General features: G+C 44.2%; 1 protein-coding gene across 1 annotated transcript; it reads left to right on the forward strand.

The window, feature by feature from the left end:
- The first annotated feature begins 2,244 nt into the window (after nucleotides 1–2,244).
- Nucleotides 2,245–20,230, forward strand: LOC110491242 (sphingomyelin synthase-related protein 1). The gene is made up of 6 exons (XM_036945884.1): nucleotides 2,245–2,565; nucleotides 9,752–10,417; nucleotides 10,554–10,649; nucleotides 18,619–18,736; nucleotides 19,002–19,152; nucleotides 19,298–20,230. Exons 2-6 carry the CDS (start codon nucleotides 9,765–9,767, stop codon nucleotides 19,600–19,602), a joined length of 1,323 nt encoding a protein of 440 aa, XP_036801779.1. The 5' UTR covers nucleotides 2,245–2,565; nucleotides 9,752–9,764; the 3' UTR covers nucleotides 19,603–20,230.
- The last annotated feature ends 1,471 nt before the right edge of the window (nucleotides 20,231–21,701 follow it).

Here is a 21,701-nt window from a genome sequence, read left to right on the forward strand (position 1 = left end):
TCAGTCACCTGGGGTCCAGAGAGGGGAGAAGTCAGGCTTGTCTACCACATGTCCCTGTTGCTATGCAGAATATCAGAAAGAGAATAGGGCAAAGGAGGTCAGGCGGAAACATTGTTTCCATAAGTGAATATATGAGTAACGGGGAACCAGCCACTTTAATAATGGGAATTGATGGGAAATGATGTAAATATATCACTAGCCACTTTAAACAATGCTACCTTATATAATGTTACTTACCCTACATTATTCATCTCATATGCATACGTATATACTGTACTCTATATCATCGACTGCATCCTTATGTAATACATGTATCACTAGCCACTTTAACTATGCCACTTTGTTTACATACTCACCTCATGTATATACTGTACTCGATACCATCTACTGTATCCTGCCTATGCTGCTCTGTACCATCACTCATTCATATATCCTTATGTACATATTCTTTATCCCCTTACACTGTGTATAAGACAGTAGTTTTGGTATTGTTAGTTAGATTACTTGTTGGTTATTACTGCATTGTCGGAACTAGAAGCACAAGCATTTCGCTACACTCGCATTAACATCTGCTAACCATGTGTATGTGACAAATACAATTTGATTTGATTTGTCTCCACAGGGTCTGTGCGTCAGTCACCCCCTCCTTTTAGCAAGGTGGAGACTAAGTAACGAAAAGTGTTCTTACTATTGAACAAACAAGTTATTTGTACTGGAGGCCAAGTGCTAGCTGTGTGGGGATGGTGTTTGGAACCATGTAATCTCTGAGGTTGCACCTATCCTGAGACGATATATAACCCAGAGGCTCACTCAGTGGGCTTTCTCTATCCATTTTTGTGTGGGTATTGTGACCAGCTCCCTTATCAGTTAAGTTATTTTAATAAAGTTAATATCCTTATTGGTGAGTGAACCTATTTGAACGCCCTGACACATTCGGCTCACCTTAAACCAGAGACCAGAGACCAGATTCAAAATGGGATATCAAGACTGCCCAAATGTGCCTAATTGTTTTATTCATACATTTTTAAGTTCACTCTCCTCTCTCCTGTGGCACTCTCCTCAAACAATAGCATGGTATACTTTCACTCTAATAGCTACTGTAAATTGCAGTGCAGTTAGATTAACAAGAATTTAAGCTTTCTGCCCATATCAGATATGTTTGTCCTGGGAATTATTTTTGTTTCTTACAACCTCATGCTAAGGTATCTGTGACCAAAATTCCCAGTCATGTGAAATCCATAGATGAGGGCCTAATGAATTAATTTAAATAGACTGATTTCCCTATATGAACTGTAACTTAGTAAAATCTTTGAAATTATTGCATGTTGCGTTTTGTTTGTTCAGTGTAAATTGTTTTGTTATCAAGCTCTGTCGTATTTCAATGTTTGTTTGAGTCTGCTGCTTCAATTTATAGAGAGACGGCCTAGTCAGATCCCAAATTTCACACACACACACACACACACGACAGGACTCGAGTAGCTTCGTTATCACGGTAGCTTCACACTTTTAAAGGGGCAGCTGAACATTTTGTTTCTGATATTTTGATTAAAAGACTTGGGGTAACCAAAAAGTTTATGAAATGTAGCAATATACCACATTACTTCTTACTAATACATTTCCTGTTTTAGAAACATTACAAAGCACGGTCATCTGTTTTTTGACTAGTAAGTAATCTGAGTGGCTGGTAGATTTTTATTTATTTTAATCTTCCTGCCAGTGGCTGGTGGACCAAAAAGTTCATTTTAGCAGTAACCTACAGTATACAATAGTTTGTTTATGAGGGTTTAATATGTATCTAGCTAGATATGTCTAGCTACTTTGATAAGTTATCATTGCTAAATGGTCTGTCTGCTTGTGATAACGTTACCTACCTAGCTAACGTTAGCTAGCTAACTAGCTACTGTGTGCATCTATAGCTAACACTTTTACAACACTAGCCAGATATAGCACCACATAGCCCGTAGCGTCTCTGGAACTACAGTATTCATTGCTGAAAGTCGTGAATTTCATGAACCACCTGAAGTTATTTCATCCCACAACTCCACTCGATTCTGCCTTCAGCTAACACGCGAGATTGCACAATATTGACGTCAGAAGCTTCTTCTTCTGTGGTGTTCATTGAGTGTGTCAGCCAACTTTAATGGCTCATTACCGCCAACTACTTGGCTAGTGTACTCACCAGTACTCAAGAGTCAAGGTCAAAGGCTGAGTTTCTTTTCTAAACACGGATGGTAACATGTATTTACTCACACACGTTTTTTACTAAACTAATGCTGTTGATCATGTAGTGGTTCTACTGAGTTCTGTTGACGAGGGTTGATCAGTGATCAGGGTAGATCAGTGAGGACATCATTGTTATCAGAGCACATCTCCTTGATACCTCCAATTTGTAGAAGAAAGGTCCTGATATGGAGACAGCAGCCTATGTATCAGTAGGAGAAAGGTCCTGATATGGAGAGCAGCTTACTCAGCAGTTTAGGTCCAACAGTCCTTTGGATTAGGAGGAAGTGTGTGCTGGAGAGCAAATGAGTATTGGAGTCACAGAAGACAGAGAGAGAACGATTGGTAATGTACTCTCTAGTTTAACTGACTGGTAATGTACTCTAGTTTAACTGAATGGTAATGTACTCTCTAGTTTAACTGACTGGTAATGTACTCTCTAGTTTATCTGACTGGTAATGTACTCTCTAGTTTAACTGACTGGTAATGTACTGTCTAGTTTAACTGAATGGTAATGCACTCTCTAGTTTAACTGAATGGTAATGTACTCTCTAGTTTAACTGAATGGTAATGTACTCTCTAGTTTAACTGAATGGTAATGTACTCTCTAGTTTAACTGAATGGTAATGCACTCTCTAGTTTAACTGACTGGTAATGTACTGGTAATGTGCTATAGTTTAACTGGCTGGTAATGTACTCTATGGTTTCACTGACTTGTAATAACCTGGTAATGTATTCTATGGTTTAACTGGCTGGTAATGTACTATAGTTGAACTTTTTTTATTTTTTATTTCACCTTTATTTAACCAGGTAGGCCAGTTGAGAAGAAGTTCTCATTTACAACTGCGACCTGGTCAAGATAAAGCAAAGCAGTTTGACACAAACAACAACACAGAGTTAAACATGGAATAAACAAACATACAATCAATAATACAGTATAAAAATATATAAACAGCATATGCAAATGAGGTAGGATAAGGGAGGTATGGCAATAAATAGGCCATGGTGGCAAATTAATGACAATATAGCAATTAAACACTGGAATGGTAGATGTGCTGAAGATGAATGTGCAAGTAGAGATACTGGGGTGCAAAGGAGCAAGATAAATAAATAAATAAATAAATACAGTATGGGGATGAGGTAGAGTGGATGGGCTATTTACAGATGAGCTATGTGCAGGTGCAGTGATCTGTGAGCTGCTCTGACAGCTGGTGCTTAAAGCTAGTGATGGAGATGTGAGTCTCCAGCTTCAGTGATTTTTGCAGTTCGTTCCAGTTATTGGCAGCAGAGAACTGGAAGGAGAGGCGGCCAAATTAAGAATTGGCGTTGGAGGTGACCAGTGTGATATACCTGCTGGAGCGCGTGCTACGGGTGGGTGCTGCTATGGTGACCAGTGAGCTGAGTTAAGGCGGCGCTTTACTGACTAGTAATGTACTAGTAATGTACTAGTAATGTGTTAGTAATGTGCTCTCTAGTTTAACTGACTGGTAATGTACTCTCTAGTTTAACTGAATGGTAATATACTCTCTAGTTTAACTGGTTGGTAATGTACTCTCTAGTTTAACTGACTGGTAATGTATTCTCTAATTTAACTGAATGGTAATATACTCTCTAGTTTAACTGACTGGTAATGTACTCTCTAATTTAACTGGTTGGTAATGTACTCTCTAGTTTAACTGACTGGTAATGTACTCTCTAGTTTAACTGGCTGGTAATGTACTCTCTAGTTTAACTGAATGGTAATGTACTCTCTAGTTTAACTGGCCGGTAATGTACTCTCTAGTTTAACTGACTGGTAATGTACTCTCTAGTTTAACTGGCTGGTAATGTACTCTCTAGTTTAACTGACTGGTAATGTACTCTCTAGTTTAACTGACTGGTAATGTACTCTCTAGTTTAACTGACTGGTAATACTGTATACTCTCTAACTTAACTGGAATAATAACAATAACAATAATAGTGACAATAATAATACATTGTAAATATACAAAGAGGTTCAAAAATATTTGGACAGTTTTGGCTCTGTACTTTGGATTTGAAATGACTGAGGTTAAAGGCCCAGTGCTGTCAAAAACTTGAATTTATTTTGTATTATATATACAGGGTATTCAGAAAGTATTCAGACCGCTTGACTTTTTCTACATTTTGATACCTTACAGCCTTATTCTAAAATGGATTAAATAGTTTTTCCCCCTCATCAATCTACACACAATACCCCATAATGACATCACAATACCCCATAATGACATCACAATACCCCATAATGACATCACAATACCCCATAATGACAAAGCAAAAAGAGGTTTTTAGAAATGTTTGCAAATGTATTGTCGTGACGTGGCCTTTTCTGGGTATAGATCATGGCATCCCTCTCTCCCTCCTACACCCATGTTCTATTATCTCAGGTCGTAAATTCCTGGAGGAGACTCTCTCCCCCTGGCCATGCAGAAAGAGAGACACATAGATAGAACAAAGGAGTTCACATGGTGAACTCCTAAATCCCCAAAATGGGAATTTGATACAAAGGTCCACTTGTGAGAAGGTGGAGATGGTTCGTGGACACTTAAGGAATGGGTATGACGAGTGTGTTTCATTTGGTGACCTCAGAGAGGACAGGAAACACACATAACTATATCTCTGAATATGTACATTTCTCCATTATGGGGTTTGCATCTAATTCTTGTAGAAAATGAATGAGTAAAGATGAAACTATTTGTGAAATGATGTAAGGTGATATTAAAGCTTTAATGAAAGATAATTGTATTCCATTCAAAGTTTAACTAAGTCATTGGCCCGCCCCCGTGAGCATAGACATGATCTGGCGTCATAGACCCGCCTTTTCTATTGTTATGAATAAAAACCCCTCCTGAGGAAATCCTCTTTAGCCCACTCGTACCTCGATGGACACTGAGGGGGCACAGGTTGAGTTTAGACCACAAAAATCTCAGTTTAAGCTAAGGTTGCAATGGCTGTTGAATTCCTAACCATACCATGTGGAGCATTGGCTACACGGTGGGAAATGGTTGAACTCTGAGACTATCGATCCCGACAGAATAAGAGAAAATCTTAGATACTAATTACTAGTCTGCAGCTATAAATTATGTCAACCTGGGATGCGAAGACCGACAACTGCCGAAACATCTATTCTATGAGAACATTTCTGAATGGTACTCTGAAGTATCCATTCTAACCATGAAATACTTTGATCTTCAGGGAAGCAGAGAGAGACGATGATGAACTGACTCCAACAACTGACGATTCCAACAGAGATCACGACGACACACTGGGCATAAATATATATTGATTGCAATTATTCCCGAATGTGTGAGCGTTCATGTGCAAAGGATTAGCATTTCAATTAATATAATTATTAACTGTGTGTAGTGAGCCCTCTGTTCTTTCCCGCCTGTTTTCAGTCCACACCCACTTCCCTCTGTCCACCAAGCCGTCATATCAGTTTAGCCCACTAGGGAACCTCCCATATAATTTCCTTGTAACCATATCTACTGTGTTTGTTTATGCATTTCTGTGATTATTTAGTTAGTTAGTAAATAAATGATTAAGACAATTGGTGTATGGATGATTCATAGTAAAAGCTGGGTTTGTGCAGATAACTAACAATTTACGACATTTGGAATGAGACTAACGTGAGGTAAAGAATAATTCATTAATCAGAAGACTAATTGATCAGATATTAAAAGTATAACTTTGTAATCTGAAGATGTTCCTTGGTGCCCCGACTTCCTAGTTAATTACATTTACATGATTAGTTTAATCATGTAATAATAATTACAGAGAATTGATTTGATAAAATAACAGTCTTCACTTTAATGGTGCCAAAGACACGACCGTATAATAAAAAAATTTAATACAAAAATATCACATTTACATAACTTTTCAGACCCTTTACTCAGTAGTTTGTTGAAGCACCTTTGGCAGCGATTACAGCCTTGAGTCTTCTTGGGTATGACGCTACAAGCCCGGCACGCTTGTATTTGGGGAGTTTCACCCATTCTTCTCTTCAGATCCTCTGTCAGGTTGGATGGGGAGCGTCGCTGCACAGCTATTTTCAAGTCTCTCCAGAGATGTCCGATCGGGTTCAAGTCCGGGCTCTGGCTGGGCCACTCAAGGACATTCAGAAATTTGTGCCGAAGCCACACCTGCGTTGTCTTGGCTGTGTGCTGAGGGTCGTTGTCCTGTTGGAAGGTGAACCCTTGCCCAGGCCTAAGGTCCTGAGCGCTCTGGAGCAGGTTTTCATCAAGGATCGCTTTGTACTATGCTCCATTCATCTTTCCCTCGATCCTGACATCATGATGCTGCCACCACCATGCTTCACCGTAGGGATGGTGCCAGGTTTCCTCCAGACGTGATGCTTGGCATTCAGGCCAAAGAGTTCAATATTGGTTTCATCAGACCAGAGAATCTTGTTTCTCATGGCCTGAGAGTCCTTTAGGTGTCTTTTGGCAAACTCCAAGCGGGCTGTCATGTGCTTTTTACTGGGGAGTGGCATCCGTCTGGCCACTCTACTATAAAGACCGGATTGGTGGAGTGCTACAGAGATGGTTGTCCTTCTGGAAGGTCCACCCATCTCCACAGAGGAACTCTGGAGCTCTGTCAGGGTGACCATCGGGTTATTGGTCACCTGCCTGGCCAAGGCTCTTTTCCCCTGATTGCTCAGTTTGACCAGGATGCCAGCTCTAGGAAGAGTCTTGGTGGAACCAAACGTTTTCCATTTAAGAAAGAGGCCACTATGTTCTTGGGGACCTTCAATGCAGAATTGTTTTGGTAAAATTCCCCAGATCTGTGCCACGACACAATCCTGTCTCGGAGCTTGGTTATGCTCTGACATGCAATGTCAACTGTGGGACCTTATAGAGACAGGTGTGTGCCTTTCCTAATTATGTCCAATCAATTGAATGTACCACAGGTGGACTCGAACAGCTTACTACACAACATACACTTAGTATTACTTTCTTAGCTACAGTATACATATCTCCCTGGCATATTACATCATTTATGCAGCAGCATACAAGACATTTTTGGACTCACCCTGTACTGTGCTCACTTGAAAAGGAAGGTGGCGTGGCGGTCCTTTGTGGGAAAATGTCATAATCAACCTTTGTCATCATAGTCTGGCATTCTCTAGATTTATGGTGCTTTCAAGACAACTGGGAACTGAATAAAAACAAGGTTGAATCATGACGTCAGTGATCTTCAGGTCAGAGCTCTAGAAAGAGGCCCGAGTTCCCGACTTGCAATTCTGAGTTGGATGACCGTCAGAATGTATTTTTCCAGTCGGAGCTCGTTTTTTTCTGAGTTCCCAGAACAAGTTGTCTTGAACTCACTGATGTCAGATTTCCCAGTTCTGAGTTTCCATTTGTTTTGAGCTCGGTAGAAGTCGTGCTGGATTGACAGCAAGGCCAATGTTGAATGTTTATCCGTTTAAGCTTGGAAAACAGACCCTTAAACCCAGACTTGGGACCAAAGACCCACTCCACTGAATAGCAGGCTAGTGATTGCTTTGCATTGCTTGCAGTTAGCCACTGATTCCTTCCAAACCACTAATTTTTGAACTAACGATTTCCAACTTGTTGTGTAATGTTTGTCCAATGGCCGTTGAGCACCGATATGTTTTATCTATAAATTCTCATCATTAATTCTCTTCATATGACAAGGATTGAAAAGGATTTGCTTGTAGATTGTCGACTTGATTCGTGATGATGACTGCTAGTTTGCTAGCTAAGATTTTGAAAGTATGATGTTGACATGATTAGTACAATCAAAGCTAGTGTAGATATAACGTGATTTGACGTCATTTTATCTGTGGCCAATGATTTTGAGCCTTCTTGGATGGACACTTCTAATGTAACTCTATGGCAGCACCCAAGGGGGCTTGAATGTTCAAGCTCTACCCTTTTGAATTTGGTGGTGACGTAGTGTCCCCATGAGTGACAGAACACTGAGCCAATCACGGCGCATCTAGAGAACATTACCAACCCCTACGCTCCATATTTTCCGCTGGTTGCCCCACCACCACAGAAAGCACTGAGCTAGGCTGAAACACCTGCATTTTGGAGCTTAACCCAACGTCAACAGTGAAGAGGTGACTCTGGGATGCTTGCCTTCTAGGCAGAGTTCCTCTGTCCAGTGTCTGTGTTATTTTGCCCATCTTCATCTTTTATTTTTATTGGCCAGTCTGAGATATTGCTTTTTCTTTGAAACTCTGCCTAGAATGCCAGCATCCCGGAGTCGCCTCTTCACTGTTGACGTTGAGAATGATGTTTTGCTGGTACTATTTTTAATGAAGCTGCCAGTTGAGGACTTGTGAGGCGTCTGTTTCTCAAACTAGACACTCTAATGTACTTGTCCTCTTGCTCAGTTGTGCACCGGGGCCTCCCACCCCTCGTTCTATTCTGGTTAGAGCCAGTTTGCGCTGTTCTGTGAAGGGAGCGTTGTACGAGATCTTCAGTTTCTTGGAAATTTCTCACATGGAGTAGCGTTCATTTCTCAGAACAGACTGACAAGTTTCAGAAGAAAGTTATTTGTTTCTGGCCATTTTGAGCCTGCAATTGAACCCACAAATGCTGATGCTCCAGATACTCAACTAGTCTAAAGAAGGCCCGTTTTATTGCTTCTTTAATCAGGACAACAGTTTTCACCTGTGCTAACATAATTGCAAAAGGGTTTTCTAATGATCAATTAGCCTTTTTCAATTATAAACTTGGATTAGCTAACACAACGTGCCATTGGAACACAGGAGTGATGGTTGCTGATAATGGGCCCCTGTACACCTATGCAAATATTCCATAAAAAATCTGCCATTTCCAGCTAGAATAGTAATTTTCAACATTAACAATGTCTACACTGTATTTCTGATCAATTTGATGTTCATTTAATGGACAAAAAATGCTTCTTTAATGGACAAAAAATGCTTTCTAAGTGACCCCAAACGAACGGTAGTATATACTGTACATATGATGGGATGTATAGACATTATAGACAGTATGTGGATATAATATGTTGTATATCTGTAGAATATGTAGGACAGAATAGTATATGTACAGCAATAGTTAAATAGAATACAGTATATACATATGAAATGAGTACAACAGTATGTAAACATTATTAAAGTGACCTGTGTTCCATGGCTATGTAAATAGGGCGGCAGCCTCTAAAGGTGCATGGTAGTGTAACCAGGTGGTAGCCGGCTAGTGACAGTGACTAAATTCAGGTCAGAGTACTGGGCAGAGGCTGGCTAGTGGTGACTATTTAACAGTCTGATGGCCTTGAGATAACAGCTGTTTTTCAGTCTCAGTATAATTATTCATGTTTACTGGCTACTTGTACTGTTTTTGAATGGAGCTGGTGGTCTAAGCCAATAATGAGTATATACTGTATGTGGTCTATCTCTGTTGTGATTGGCCTCTGTGACTTAATGCTGTCTTCCCAGAACAAACTATTAGGTCTGTTATTACATTGCCGTTGTGTTACCACTGTATTAACACTGTCTGTCTCTCTCCCTCTCTCTCAGAGGGAGGAATGCTATGGCGGTGTCTCAGAGTAGTGTTAGTACGTGGAGCAGTAAGCAGGTGTCTGGCTGGCTGAAGCAGGAGGGGTTTGGGCAGTATGTGGAGCTGCTGTGTTCTAAACATCGTGTGGATGGCCCCAGCCTGCTGACTCTAAGGGAGGCTGACCTGCGTGAACCCCCTCTGAGCCTCACTGTGCTGGGGGACATCAAGAGGCTGGCCCTGGCCCTGCGGAGGCTCCAAATACAGAACCAGAAGCAAATGGAGGAGCTGGGGATAGGGTTAGGGGGATTAGGGGCTGCTGCTGGGGGGGACAGGGCCTGTCACGAGGAAGACTGGGGGGATCACAGGGCTGACAGGCGGTGTAATAGAGGAGATTGTGTGTGTAACGGGGCAGGGCGCCGTCAGGTGGATTGTGGGGTCTCAGGGTCATGGTCAGGGTCGCGACCCCGGTCAGGGATGGCGTTAGAAGAAGACCAGTGCCACATTCACTCCACTGGGGACAGGAAGTGCCTTCTAGGGCGTCTGGACCCAGAGCTGTGGAAGACAGTAGTCAGCTCTGTTTACGTCATGCTCGTCTTCGGATTTACCTCCTTCGTCATGGTGATCGTCCACGACCGCGTTCCCGATATGACAATTTACCCGCCACTGCCCGACATCTTCCTGGATAGGTGAGTCTGACCTTTAACCTCTAACCCCTGACCTCTAATCCCACTGCCAGACATTTTCCTGAATAGGTGAGCTAGACCTCTAACCTCTGACCTCACATTATTATTCCAACGTTATTATTCTCTTTTTCTCTGACAGTGTACCCAGAATCCCTTGGGCTTTTGCGATGGCGGAGGCTTGTGGTTTAATCCTAGTTTACATCTTCCTGTTGGTGCTACTACTACACAAACACAGGTACTACTGCACTACTACTACTACTACTACTACTACAACTAGACAAACATGTGTACTACTGCAATACTACTACTACTACTACTACTACTACTACTACTACTACTACTACTGCTACTTCAGCTCCTACTACTGCTACTTCAGCTACTACTACTACTGCTGCTGCTACTACTACTACTACTGCTACTTCAGCTACTGCTACTTCAGTTACTACTACTGCTACTTCAGTTACTACTTCAGCTACTACTGCTGCTACTACTACTACTACTACTACTACTGCTACTGATACTACTGCTACTGCTACTACTGCTACTTCAGCTACTACTACTACTGCTACTTCAGCTACTACTACTACTACTTCTGCTACTACTACTACTACTTCTGCTACTACTACTACTGCTACTTCAGCTACTACTACTGCTGTACTTCTCTCTCTCTCTAGGTCTATCATATTGAGGTCTCTCTCTCTCTCTAGGTCTATCATATTGAGGTCACTCTCTCTCTAGGTCTATCATATTGAGGTCTCTCTCTCTCTCTCTAGGTCTATCATATTGAGGTCTCTCTCTCTCTAGGTCTATCATATTGAGGTCTCTCTCTCTCTCTCTAGGTCTATCATATTGAGGTCTCTCTCTCTCTCAGTCTATCATATTGAGGTGTCTCTCTATCTACGTCTATAATATGTCTTTCTCTCTCTCTCTCTAGGTCTATCATATTGAGGTCTCTCTCTCTAGGTCTACCATATTGAGGTCTCTCTCTCTCTCTCTAGGTCTATCATATTGAGGTCTCTCTCTCTCTCTCTCTAGGTCTATCATATTGAGGTCTCTCTCTCTCTCTCTAGGTCTATCATATTGAGGTCTCTCTCTCTCTCTCTAGGTCTATCATATTGAGGTCTCTCTCTCTCTAGGTCTATCATATTGAGGTCTCTCTCTCTCTCTCTAGGTCTATCATATTGAGGTCTCTCTCTCTCTAGGTCTATCATATTGAGGTCTCTCTCTCTCTAGGTCTATCATATTGAGGTCTCTCTCTCTCTCTCTCTAGGTCTATCATATTGAGGTGTCTCTCTACAGTGCCTTGCGAAAGTATTCGGCCCCCTTGAACTTTGCGACCTTTTGCCACATTTCAGGCTTCAAACATAAAGATATAAAACTGTATTTTTTTGTGAAGAATCAACAACAAGTGGGACACAATCATTAAGTGGAATGACATTTATTGGATATTTTAAACTTTTTTAACAAATCAAAAACTTAAAAATTGGGCGTGCAAAATGATTCAGCCCCCTTAAGTTAATACTTTGTAGCGCCACCTTTTGCTGCGATTACAGCTGTAAGTCGCTTGGGGTATGCCTCTATCAGTTTTGCACATCGAGAGACTGAAATTTTTTCCCATTCCTCCTTGCAAAACAGTTCGAGCTCAGTGAGGTTGGATGGAGAGCATTTGTGAACAGCAGTTTTCAGTTCTTTCCACAGATTCTCGATTGGATTCAGGTCTGGACTTTGACTTGGCCATTCTAACACCTGGATATGTTACGGTGAGTGAATGAGGACCCAAAAGCGAACTAACTTAAACAGAGCTTATTTAATAACCAAACAAAGGTAGGCTCAGATAGACCGGCAGATTCCGACAGGACAGGACAAGGTTACAGCAAACATGACGACAGTCTGGTTCAGGCATGAAACACAACAAACAAGAATCCGACAAGGACAGGAGCAGAAACAGAGAGAGATATAGGGACCTAATCAGAGGGAAAAAGGGAACAGGTGGGAAAAGGGGTGACGAGGTGGTTAGGAGGAGACAAGGCACAGCTGGGGGAAAAGAGGGGGAGAAAAGGTAACCTAACAACGACCAGCAGAGGGAGACAGGGTGAAGGGAAAGGACAGAGACAAGACACAACATGACAGTACATGACAGTACCCCCCCACTCACCGAGCGCCTCCTGGCGCACTCGAGGAGGAAACCTGGCGGCAACGGAGGAAATCCTCGATCAGCGCACGGTCCAGCACGTCCCGAGAGGGAACCCAACTCCTCTCCTCAGGACCGTACCCCTCCCAATCTACGAGGTACTGGTGACCACGGCCCCGAGGACGCATGTCCAAAATTCTACGGACCCTGTAGATGGGTGCGCCCTCGACAAGGATGGGGGGGGGGGGGGAAGACGAGCGGGGGCGCGAAGGACGGGCTTGATGCAGGAGACATGGAAGACCGGGTGGACGCGACGAAGGTATCGCGGAAGAAGAAGTCGAACTGCGACAGGATTAATGACCCGAGAAATACGGAACGGACCAATGAACCGCGGGGTCAACTTGCGAGAAGCCGTCTTAAGGGGAAGGTTCTGAGTGGAGAGCCAAACTCTCTGACCGCGACAATATCTAGGACTCTTAGTTCTACGCTTATTAGCAGCCCTCACAGTCTGCGTCCTATAACGGCAAAGTGCAGACCTGACCCTCTTCCAGGTGCGCTCGCAACGTTGGACAAAAGCCTGAGCGGAGGGGACGCTGGACTCGGCGAACTGAGATGAGAACAGCGGAGGCTGGTACCCGAGGCTACTCTGAAAAGGAGATAGCCCGGTCGCAGACGAAGGAAGCGAGTTGTGGGCGTATTCTGCCCAGGGGAGCTGTTCTGACCAAGACGCAGGGTTGCGAAAAGAAAGACTGCGTAAGATGCGACCAATAGTCTGATTGGCCCGTTCTGCTTGACCGTTAGACTGGGGTGAAAGCCGGAAGAGAGACTGACGGAAGCCCCAATCAAACGGCAAAACTCCCTCCAAAATTGAGACGTGAATTGCGGACCTCTGTCCGAAACGACGTCTGACGGAAGGCCATGAATTCTGAAAACATTCTCGATGATGATTTGTGCCGTCTCTTTAGCAGAAGGAAGCTTAGCAAGGGGAATGAAATGAGCCGCCTTAGAGAACCTATCGACAACCGTAAGAATAACAGTCTTCCCCGCTGACGAAGGCAGTCCGGTGACAAAATCTAAGGCGATGTGAGACCACGGTCGAGAGGGAATAGGAAGCGGCCTGAGACGGCCGGCAGGAGGAGAGTTACCGGACTTAGTCTGCGCGCAGACCGAACAAGCAGCCACGAAACGACGCGTGTCATGCTCCCGGGTGGGCCACCAAAAACGCTGGCGAATGGAAGCAAGCGTACCCCGAACGCCAGGGTGGCCGGCTAACTTGGCAGAGTGAGCCCACTGAAGAACGGCCAGACGGGTAGGAACGGGAACGAAAAGAAGGTTCCTAGGACAAGCGCGCGGCGACGGAGTGTGAGTGAGCGCTTGCTTTACCTGCCTCTCAATTCCCCAGACAGTCAACCCGACAACACGCCCCTCAGGGAGAATCCCCTCGGGGTCAGTGGAGGCTACTGAAGAACTGAAGAGACGAGACAAAGCATCAGGCTTGGTGTTCTTAGAGCCCGGACGATAAGAAATCACGAACTCGAAACGAGCGAAAAACAGCGCCCAACGCGCCTGACGCGCATTAAGTCGTTTGGCAGAACGGATGTACTCAAGGTTCCTATGGTCAGTCCAAACGACAAAAGGAACGGTCGCCCCCTCCAACCACTGTCGCCATTCGCCTAGGGCTAACCGGATGGCGAGCAGTTCGCGGTTACCCACATCATAGTTACGTTCCGACGGCGACAGGCGATGAGAAAAATACGCGCATGGGTGGACCTTGTCGTCAGAGAGGGAGCGCTGAGAAAGAATGGCTCCCACGCCCACCTCTGACGCGTCAACCTCGACAACGAACTGTCTAGAGACGTCAGGTGTAACAAGGATAGGAGCGGATGTAAAACGATTCTTGAGGAGATCAAAAGCTCCCTGGGCGGAAACGGACCACTTAAAGCACGTCTTGACAGAAGTAAGGGCTGTGAGAGGAGCTGCCACCTGACCGAAATTACGGATGAAACGACGATAGAAGTTCGCGAAGCCGAGAAAGCGCTGCAGCTCGACGCGTGACTTAGGGACGGGCCAATCAATGACAGCTTGGACCTTAGCGGGATCCATCTTAATGCCTTCAGCGGAAATAACAGAACCGAGAAATGTGACGGAGGAGGCATGAAAAGTGCACTTCTCAGCCTTCACAAAAAGACAATTCTCTAAAAGGCGCTGGAGGACACGTCGAACGTGCTGAACATGAATCTGGAGTGACGGTGAAAAAATCAGGATATCGTCAAGGTAAACGAAAACAAAGATGTTCAGCATGTCTCTCAGGACATCATTGACTAATGCCTGAAAGACAGCTGGAGCGTTAGCGAGGCCGAAAGGAAGAACCCGGTATTCAAAGTGCCCTAACGGAGTGTTAAACGCCGTCTTCCACTCGTCCCCCTCCCTGATGCGCACGAGATGGTAAGCGTTACGAAGGTCCAACTTAGTGAAAAACCTGGCTCCCTGCAGGATCTCGAAGGCTGAAGACATAAGAGGAAGCGGATAACGATTCTTCACTGTTATGTCATTCAGCCCTCGATAATCTATGCAGGGGCGCAGAGACCCGTCCTTCTTCTTGACAAAAAAAAACCCCGCTCCGGCGGGAGAGGAGGAGGGGACTATGGTACCCGCGTCAAGAGCTACAGACAAATAATCTTCGAGAGCCTTACGTTCGGGAGCCGACAGAGAGTATAGTCTACCCCGGGGGGGGGGTGGTTCCCGGAAGGAGATCAATACTACAATCATACGACCGGTGTGGAGGAAGAGAGGTGGCCCTGGACCGACTGAACACCGTGCGCAGATCGTGATATTCCTCCGGCACCCCTGTCAAATCACCAGGCTCCTCCTGTGAAGAAGAGACAGAGGAAACAGGAGGGATAGCAGACATTAAACATTTCACATGACAAGAGACGTTCCAGGAGAGGATAGAATTACTAGACCAATTAATGGAAGGATTATGACAAACTAGCCAGGGATGGCCCAAAACAACAGGTGTAAAAGGTGAACGAAAAATTAAAAAAGAAATGGTTTCACTATGATTACCAGAAACAGTGAGGGTTAAAGGTAGCGTCTCACGCTGAATCCTGGGGAGAGGACTACCATCCAGGGCGAACAAGGCCGTGGGCTCCTTTAACTGTCTGAGAGGAATGTCATGTTCCCGAGCCCAGGTCTCGTCCATAAAACAGCCCTCCGCCCCAGAGTCTATTAAGGCACTGCAGGAAGCTGACGAACCGGTCCAGCGTAGATGGACCGACAAGGTAGTGCAGGATCTTGAAGGAGAGACAGGAGTAGTAGCGCTCACCAGTAGCCCTCCGCTTACTGATGAGCTCTGGCCTTTTACTGGACATGAAATGACAAAATGACCAGCGGAACCGCAATAGAGACAGAGGCGGTTGGTGATTCTCCGTTCCCTCTCCTTAGTCGAGATGCGGATACCTCCCAGCTGCATGGGCTCAGCACCCGAGCCGGCAGAGGAAGATGGTAGTGATGCGGAGAGGGGGGCAACGGAGAACGCGAGCTCCTTTCCACGAGCTCGGTGACGAAGATCAACCCGTCGCTCAATGCGAATAGCGAGTTCAATCAAGGAATCCACGCTGGAAGGAACCTCCCGGGAGAGAATCTCATCCTTTACCTCTGCGCGGAGACCCTCCAGAAAACAAGCGAGCAAAGCCGGCTCGTTCCAGCCACTGGAGGCAGCAAGAGTGCGAAACTCAATAGAGTAGTCTGTTATGGATCGATTACCTTGACATAGGGAAGACAGGGCCCTGGAAGCCTCCTCACCAAAAACAGATCGATCAAAAACCCGTATCATCTCCTCCTTGAAGTCCTGATACTGGTTAGTACACTCAGCCCTTGCCTCCCAGACTGCCGCGCCCCACTCACGAGCCCGTCCAATAAGGAGAGATATGACGTAGGCGACACGAGCAGTGCTCCTGGAGTAAGTGTTGGGCTGGAGAGAAAACACAATATCACACTGGGTGAGGAACGAGCGGCATTCAGTGGGCTCCCCAGAGTAACACGGCGGGTTATTGATTCTGGGCTCCGGAGATTCGAGAGCCCTGGAAGTGGCCGGTGGATCGAGGCGGAGATGGTGAACCTGTTCTGTGAGGTTGGAGACTTGGGTGGCCAGGGTCTCAACGGCATGTCGAGCAGCAGACAATTCCTGCTCGTGTCTGCCTAGCATCGCTCCCTGGATCTCGACGGCTGAGTGGAGAGGATCCGAAGTCGCTGGGTCCATTCTTGGTCGGATTCTTCTGTTACGGTGAGTGAATGAGGACCCAAAAGCGAACTAACTTAAACAGAGCTTATTTAATAACCAAACAAAGGTAGGCTCAGATAGACCGGCAGATTCCGACAGGACAGGACAAGGTTACAGCAAACATGACGACAGTCTGGTTCAGGCATGAAACACAACAAACAAGAATCCGACAAGGACAGGAGCAGAAACAGAGAGAGATATAGGGACCTAATCAGAGGGAAAAAGGGAACAGGTGGGAAAAGGGGTGACGAGGTGGTTAGGAGGAGACAAGGCACAGCTGGGGGAAAAGAGGGGGAGAAAAGGTAACCTAACAACGACCAGCAGAGGGAGACAGGGTGAAGGGAAAGGACAGAGACAAGACACAACATGACAGTACATGACAGGATATGTTTATTTTTGAACCATTCCATTGTAGATTTTGCTTTATGTTTTGGATCATTGTCTTGTTGGAAGACAAATCTCCGTCCCAGTCTCAGGTCTTTTGCAGACTCCATCAGGTTTTCTTCCAGAATGGTCCTGTATTTGGCTCCATCCATCTTCCCATCAATTTTAACCATCTTCCCTGTCCCTGCTGAAGAAAAGCAGGCCCAAACCATGATGCTGCCACCACCATGTTTGACAGTGGGGATGGTGTGTTCAGCTGTGTTGCTTTTACGCCAAACATAACGTTTTGCATTGTTGCCAAAAAGTTCAATTTTGGTTTCATCTGACCAGAGCACCTTCTTCCACATGTTTGGTGTGTCTCCCAGGTGGCTTGTGGCAAACTTTAAACAACACTTTTTATGGATATCTTTAAGAAATGGCTTTCTTCTTGCCACTCTTCCATAAAGGCCAGATTTGTGCAATATACGACTGATTGTTGTCCTATGGACAGAGTCTCCCACCTCAGCTGTAGATCTCTGCAGTTCATCCAGAGTGATCATGGGCCTCTTGGCTGCATCTCTGATCAGTATTCTCCTTGTATGAGCTGAAAGTTTAGAGGGACAGCCAGGTCTTTTTAGATTTGCAGTGGTCTGATACTCCTTCCATTTCAATATTATCGCTTGCACAGTGCTCCTTGGGATGTTTAAAGCTTGGGAAATCTTTTTGTATCCAAATCCGGCTTTAAACTTCTTCACAACAGTATCTTGGACCTGCCTGGTGTGTTCCTTGTTCTTCATGATGCTCTCTGCGCTTTTAATGGACCTCTGAGACTATCACAGTGCAGGTGCATTTATACGGAGACTTGATTACACACAGGTGGATTGTATTTATCATCATTAGTCATTTAGGTCAACATTGGATCATTCAGAGATCCTCACTGAACTTCTGGAGAGAGTTTGCTGCACTGAAAGTAAAGGGGCTGAATAATTTTGCACGCCCAATTTTTCAGTTTTTGATTTGTTAAAAAAGTTTGAAATATCCAATAAATGTCGTTCCACTTCATGATTGTGTCCCACTTGTTGTTGATTCTTCACAAAAAAATACAGTTTTATATCTTTATGTTTGAAGCCTGAAATGTGGCAAAAGGTCGCAAAGTTCAAGGGGGCCGAATACCTTCGCAAGGCACTGTATCTACGTCTATAATATGTCTTTCTCTCTCTCTCTCTCTAGGTCTATCATATTGAGGTCTCTCTCTCTCTCTCTAGGTCTATCATATTGAGGTCTCTCTCTCTCTAGGTCTATCATATTGAGGTCTCTCTCTCTCTCTCTAGGTCTATCATATTGAGGTCTCTCTCTCTCTCGGTCTATCATATTGAGGTGTCTCTCTATCTACGTCTATAATATGTCTTTCTCTCTCTCTCTCTCTAGGTCTATCATATTGCGGCGTCTGTGTTCTCTGATTGGAACAGTGTTTCTGCTGCGTTGCGTCACCATGTTTGTTACCTCCCTCTCTGTACCTGGACAACATCTACAGTGCTCCAGTAAGGTGGGATACACATACTAACACACCCAGACTACCTGATGACTGGGTGATTATAGGGCAGAGTCTGATGACTGGGTGATTACTGGACACAATGTTCACATCATTGCTAACTGTGTGTGTGTGTGTGTGTGTGTGTGTGTGTGTGTGTGTGTGTGTGTGTGTGTGTGTGTGTGTGTGTGTGTGTGTGTGTGTATATATATGTATATATAAATATATATATATATATATATATATATATATATATACACATATATATATATATATATAGATGTATGGTGATACGTGGTCTAAGGTCCAGAGGGTGTTAGCTATATGGAGTGGCTTTGGCATGACGCTGAATGGAGTGGATACCTGTGGAGATTACATGTTCTCTGGTCACACTGTGGTACTCACCATACTCAACTTCTTCATCACAGAGTGTGAGTCGTACTCTGTGTGTGTGTGTGTGTGTGTGCAACAAAAACATTTGTCACAAGTGCTGATTAACAACATGCCCTACTAGAGATCAGAGAGGGATATTATAATGCCTGATTATATACTGTATATCCTGTATATTTCCTGTAGATACTCCTCGTAGCTGGCACCTGATCCATACCATCTCCTGGGTACTGAATCTGTTTGGTATCTTCTTCATCCTGGCGGCTCATGAGCACTACTCCATAGATGTGTTCATAGCTTTCTACATCACCACCAGACTGTTCCTGTATTACCACACTCTGGCCAACACCAGGGCCTTCCAACACAGCCGCCGTGCTCGGATCTGGTTTCCCATGTTCTCCTTCTTCGAGTGTAACGTCAACGGTCCTGTACATAACCAGTACAACTGGCCCTTTAGTGGGCCTGCCTGTATGAAGACACTGATTGGATAACACAACGCAGCACACACACACAAAGGTAGGGTTAGGCTTTAGTTAGTGTCAGGGTTCAATTGGCCAGATTTTAACTCCAACCTGGGGAATTAACTATGTTCTAGATTCTAAAGAATTGCATATTGTACTTTCAGTAATATACAGATAATGTATGGCTAGCAGTAGATATTGAGCTGTGTATAATGTATGGCTAGCAGTAGATATTGAGCTGTGTATAATGTATGGCTAGCAGTAGATATTGAGCTGTGTATAATGTATGGCTAGCAGTAGATATTGAGCTGTGTTTAATGTATGGCTAGCAGTAGATATTGAGCTGTGTATAATGTATGGCTAGCAGTAGATATTGAGCTATGTATAATGTATGTTGTTTATTGATGAGTTTAATCAGTTAGCTGTGTGGTAGTGTATGTAGCTGGCCATATTTAATGTATTGGAATCTGTGCTTCATTAACATCATGTATGTACACTGAGTGTACTAGACATTAGGACTCTTTCCACGACATAGACTGACCAGGTGAATCAAGGTGAAAGTATTGATGTCACTTGTTAAATCCACTTCAATTATTGTAGATGAAGGAGAGGAGACAGGTTAAAGAAGGATTTTTAAGCCTTGAGACAATTGAGACATGGAATATGTATGTGTGCCATTGAGGGTGAATGGGAAAGACAAAATATTTAAGTGCCTTTGAATAGGGTATGGTAGTAGGTGCCAGGCGCACTGGTTTGAGTGTGTCAAGAACTGCAACGCTGCTGGGTTTTTCACACTCAACAGTCCTACCACCCAAAGAACATTCAGCCAATGGGTCATTGATGAAAGAGGACAGAGAAAGCTGTGCAGAGCAACAGATGGGCTACAGTTAGTCAACTGACAGTCCAGTACAGCTGCCCAAAGACCCATATAATAATGCACAACTTGTCGTACCTTGACACAATCTTACAGAGTTCCAATTCTTTAAAAAAAATAAATGCGTTTGCAGTGAGCTAAGGAACAAAAATGCTGGACACTGGAGAATTGGAAAAACATTTCCTGGTCTGATGAATCCTGGTTCCTGCTGTTTCACTCTGATGGGAGGACTAGGGTATGGAGAATACCATGAGTACATCATGTTGTGATGGGAGGACTAGGGTATGGAGAATACCATGAGTACATCATGTTGTGATGGGAGGACTAGGGTATGGAGAATACCATGAGTACATCATGTTGTGATGGGAGGACTAGGGTATGGAGAATACCATGAGTACATCATGTTGTGATGGGAGGACTAGGGTATGGAGAATACCATGAGTACATAATGTTGTGATGGGAGGACTAGGGTATGGAGAATACCATGAGTACATGCATCCATGTCGCGTGCCAACATTGCAGCTTGTTGGTATGATGGTGTGGGTGTGTTTTCAGGACACACATTGGACCCCTTGGTAAAAGTGGAGCAATGTTTGAATGCCACAGGATATCTGAACATCATTGCCAATCAGGTGCATCCCTTCATGGCAGCAGTGTATCCATCTGCAAATATATTTTTTTCAGCCCCATGCCACAAGGCTAGGATTGGTTCCACAAACATGACAGTGAATTCAGCTTATTGCAGTGGTCTGCCCAGTCCCCAGATGTCAAACAAACTGAGCATCTGTGGGATGAGATGGAACGAGCTATTAAGTGTAGAGATCCAAACCCACCAACTTGATACAACTATGGGAAGCATTGGAGATAACATGGGCCAGCATCCCTGTGGAACGATTCCGCCACCTTTTAGAGTCCATGCCCGAGGAATTGTGGCTGTTCTGAGGACAAAAGCGAGTGCAACTCAATATTGGGAAAGTATTCCTAATGTTTTGTGCACTCAGTGTATGTTTCAGTTCATTTATTGATTTTTAAAAACATGTATTTTTAATTTAACTAGGCAAGTCAGTTAAGAACAAATTCTGATTTACAATGATGGCCTACCCCAGCCAAACCCGGTGTAACAAGTGCGCTGAGAGTCGGGAAGCAAGTTTAGGGAGTGAGTGTTTTACTAAATAAAAGAAACAATGAACACGAAACACAAACAACGCACCGACATGAAAACAGTGTCAGTAACACCTGAGGAAAGAACCAAGGG

This window comes from Oncorhynchus mykiss, chromosome 16 (assembly GCF_013265735.2).
Source record: "Oncorhynchus mykiss isolate Arlee chromosome 16, USDA_OmykA_1.1, whole genome shotgun sequence".
In the NCBI taxonomy this organism is placed as follows: domain Eukaryota; kingdom Metazoa; phylum Chordata; class Actinopteri; order Salmoniformes; family Salmonidae; genus Oncorhynchus; species Oncorhynchus mykiss.

Coding starts and splice junctions, on each gene's coding strand:
- LOC110491242 (XM_036945884.1), top strand. CDS start 9,765: ATGGCGGTGTCTCAGAGTAGTGTTAGTACGTGGAGCAGTAAGCAGGTG. Junction 18,737..19,001: donor ATCTACAGTGCTCCAGTAAG/GTGGGATACACA, acceptor ATATATATATAG/ATGTATGGTGATACGTGGTC. Junction 19,153..19,297: donor CAACTTCTTCATCACAGAGT/GTGAGTCGTACT, acceptor TATTTCCTGTAG/ATACTCCTCGTAGCTGGCAC.